General features: G+C 64.4%; 1 protein-coding gene across 1 annotated transcript in view; it reads left to right on the top strand.

Moving 5' to 3' along the window:
• Positions 1 to 586, top strand: part of NES (nestin) — a 15347-nt gene extending 14761 nt beyond the window's left edge. Inside the window, exon 7 of the mRNA XM_035890667.1 lies at positions 488 to 586. Within this exon, the coding sequence (XP_035746560.1) occupies positions 488 to 586 (99 nt within the window). The remainder of the gene's footprint in view (positions 1 to 487) is intronic.
• The last annotated feature ends 1027 nt before the right edge of the window (positions 587 to 1613 follow it).

The raw sequence follows: 1613 nt of genomic DNA, 5'->3' as shown, positions 1-1613 counted from the left end.
CACCAAAACGGTTGGGAGAAGACAGGGAGGGGAACCGGGGCACACACACCCCCCACTGCCACCCAGCACCCCAAGAGCCCCTTCCTCCTCCCCAGCACCAGTAAAGGCAGCCCCAGCAGCGTCGCGGACGGCCCCAACGCCCGTAAAGACGGTGCAGGATGCGGCACGCAGCGCTCGGTCAGCCACCCATCATTACGCGTGGGCGTGGGGTAGGAGTGGTACGGGAAAAGGGCTGTGGCGTGGGAAGCAGCCCGGCCGGCTCCTGACACATGTGTGCCAGCACCGTGCCTCAGTTTCCCTTCTCATCCAGCCCTCCCAGCTCCTGACACATGTGGCCAGCACTGTGCCTCAGTTTCCCTTCTCATCCAGCCCTCCCAGCTCCTGACACATGTGGCCAGCACTGTGCCTCAGTTTCCCTTCTCATCCAGCCCTCCCAGCTCCTGACACATGTGGCCAGCACTGTGCCTCAGTTTCCCTTCTCATCCAGCCCTCCCAGCTCCTGACACATGTGGCCAGCACTGTGCCTCAGTTTCCCTTCTCATCCAGCCCGCCCCGGGCCAGCCAGCAGCAAGCGGAAAAGGGCTGAGCCAGCGATGGGGAGAGGGGAGGGCACCCCAGGGCACCCGGCTGCACCCCACCCCACGCGTGGGGCAGCTGGGATGGGGAGCAGCGGGCGCAGGAGGTGACGCACACCCGGACACGGCAGCCGGAGGAAACGCCAACAAAGCAGCTCCTTCCTCGTGGCACAGCTGGTCCCCGGCACGCAGGTGGCACTGGGACAAACAGGGGGGTGTCCCGTCCCGTCCCCCCCCCAGGCTGTGGGTGCTGGGGTCGGATCCGACCCCTGGGGCCAAACCTGCCATGGCCAAACAGGGCTGAAGCCCCCCCGTGGACCCAGACCTGGTGCCCACCGGAGGTTTGGGGCACGGTGCCAGGCAAGGGTCACACCATTGGGGACAGGATGTGACCACGGCCAGCCCTGAGTCACCGCCAGCAGCTGATGCCGGATCCGGCCCTGGGAAGGAGCACGAAGGTCCTGTGCAGCATTCCCAGCATGGGAATGGGACCCTATTCCCAGTTTGGGGGGACTGCATGCCTGGTTTGGAGACCCCCTGCACAGTTTGGAGACCCCCTGCTCACTTTGGGGACCCCCTGTCTGGTTTGGAGCCACCCTGCCCGGTTTGGTGACTGCATGCCCAGTTTGGACACCCCCTGCCTGTCCAGTTTGCAAACCATGTGCCCAGCTTGAGCCCCCCTGCCCAGTTTGGGAACCTGTTTGGAGACCCTCTGCTCACTTTGGGAACCATGTGCCCAGTTCGGAGACCCTCTGCTCACTTTGGGGACCCCCTGTCTGGTTTGGAGACCCCCTGTCCAGTTTGGGGACTCTGCGCCCAGTTTGGACACCCCCTGCCAGGCCAGTTTGGGAACCATGTGCCCAGTTTGGAGACCCCCTGCTCACTTTGGGGACTGCATACTCAGTTTGGGGACCCTGTGCCCAGTTTGGAGACCCCCTGCTCAGTTTGGAGCCCCCCTGCCCAGTTTGGAGACCCCCTGCCCAGTTTGGGGACTGCATGCCCAGTTTGGAGACCCCCTGTGTGCCCAGTTTGGGAATC

The sequence above is a fragment of the Egretta garzetta genome, unplaced genomic scaffold, assembly GCF_000687185.1.
Source record: "Egretta garzetta isolate BGI_Z169 unplaced genomic scaffold, ASM68718v1 scaffold703, whole genome shotgun sequence".
In the NCBI taxonomy this organism is placed as follows: Eukaryota; Metazoa; Chordata; class Aves; order Pelecaniformes; family Ardeidae; genus Egretta; species Egretta garzetta.
The sequence above is the reverse complement of the archived record's forward strand: the minus strand, read 5'-3'. Positions and strand labels throughout refer to the sequence as shown.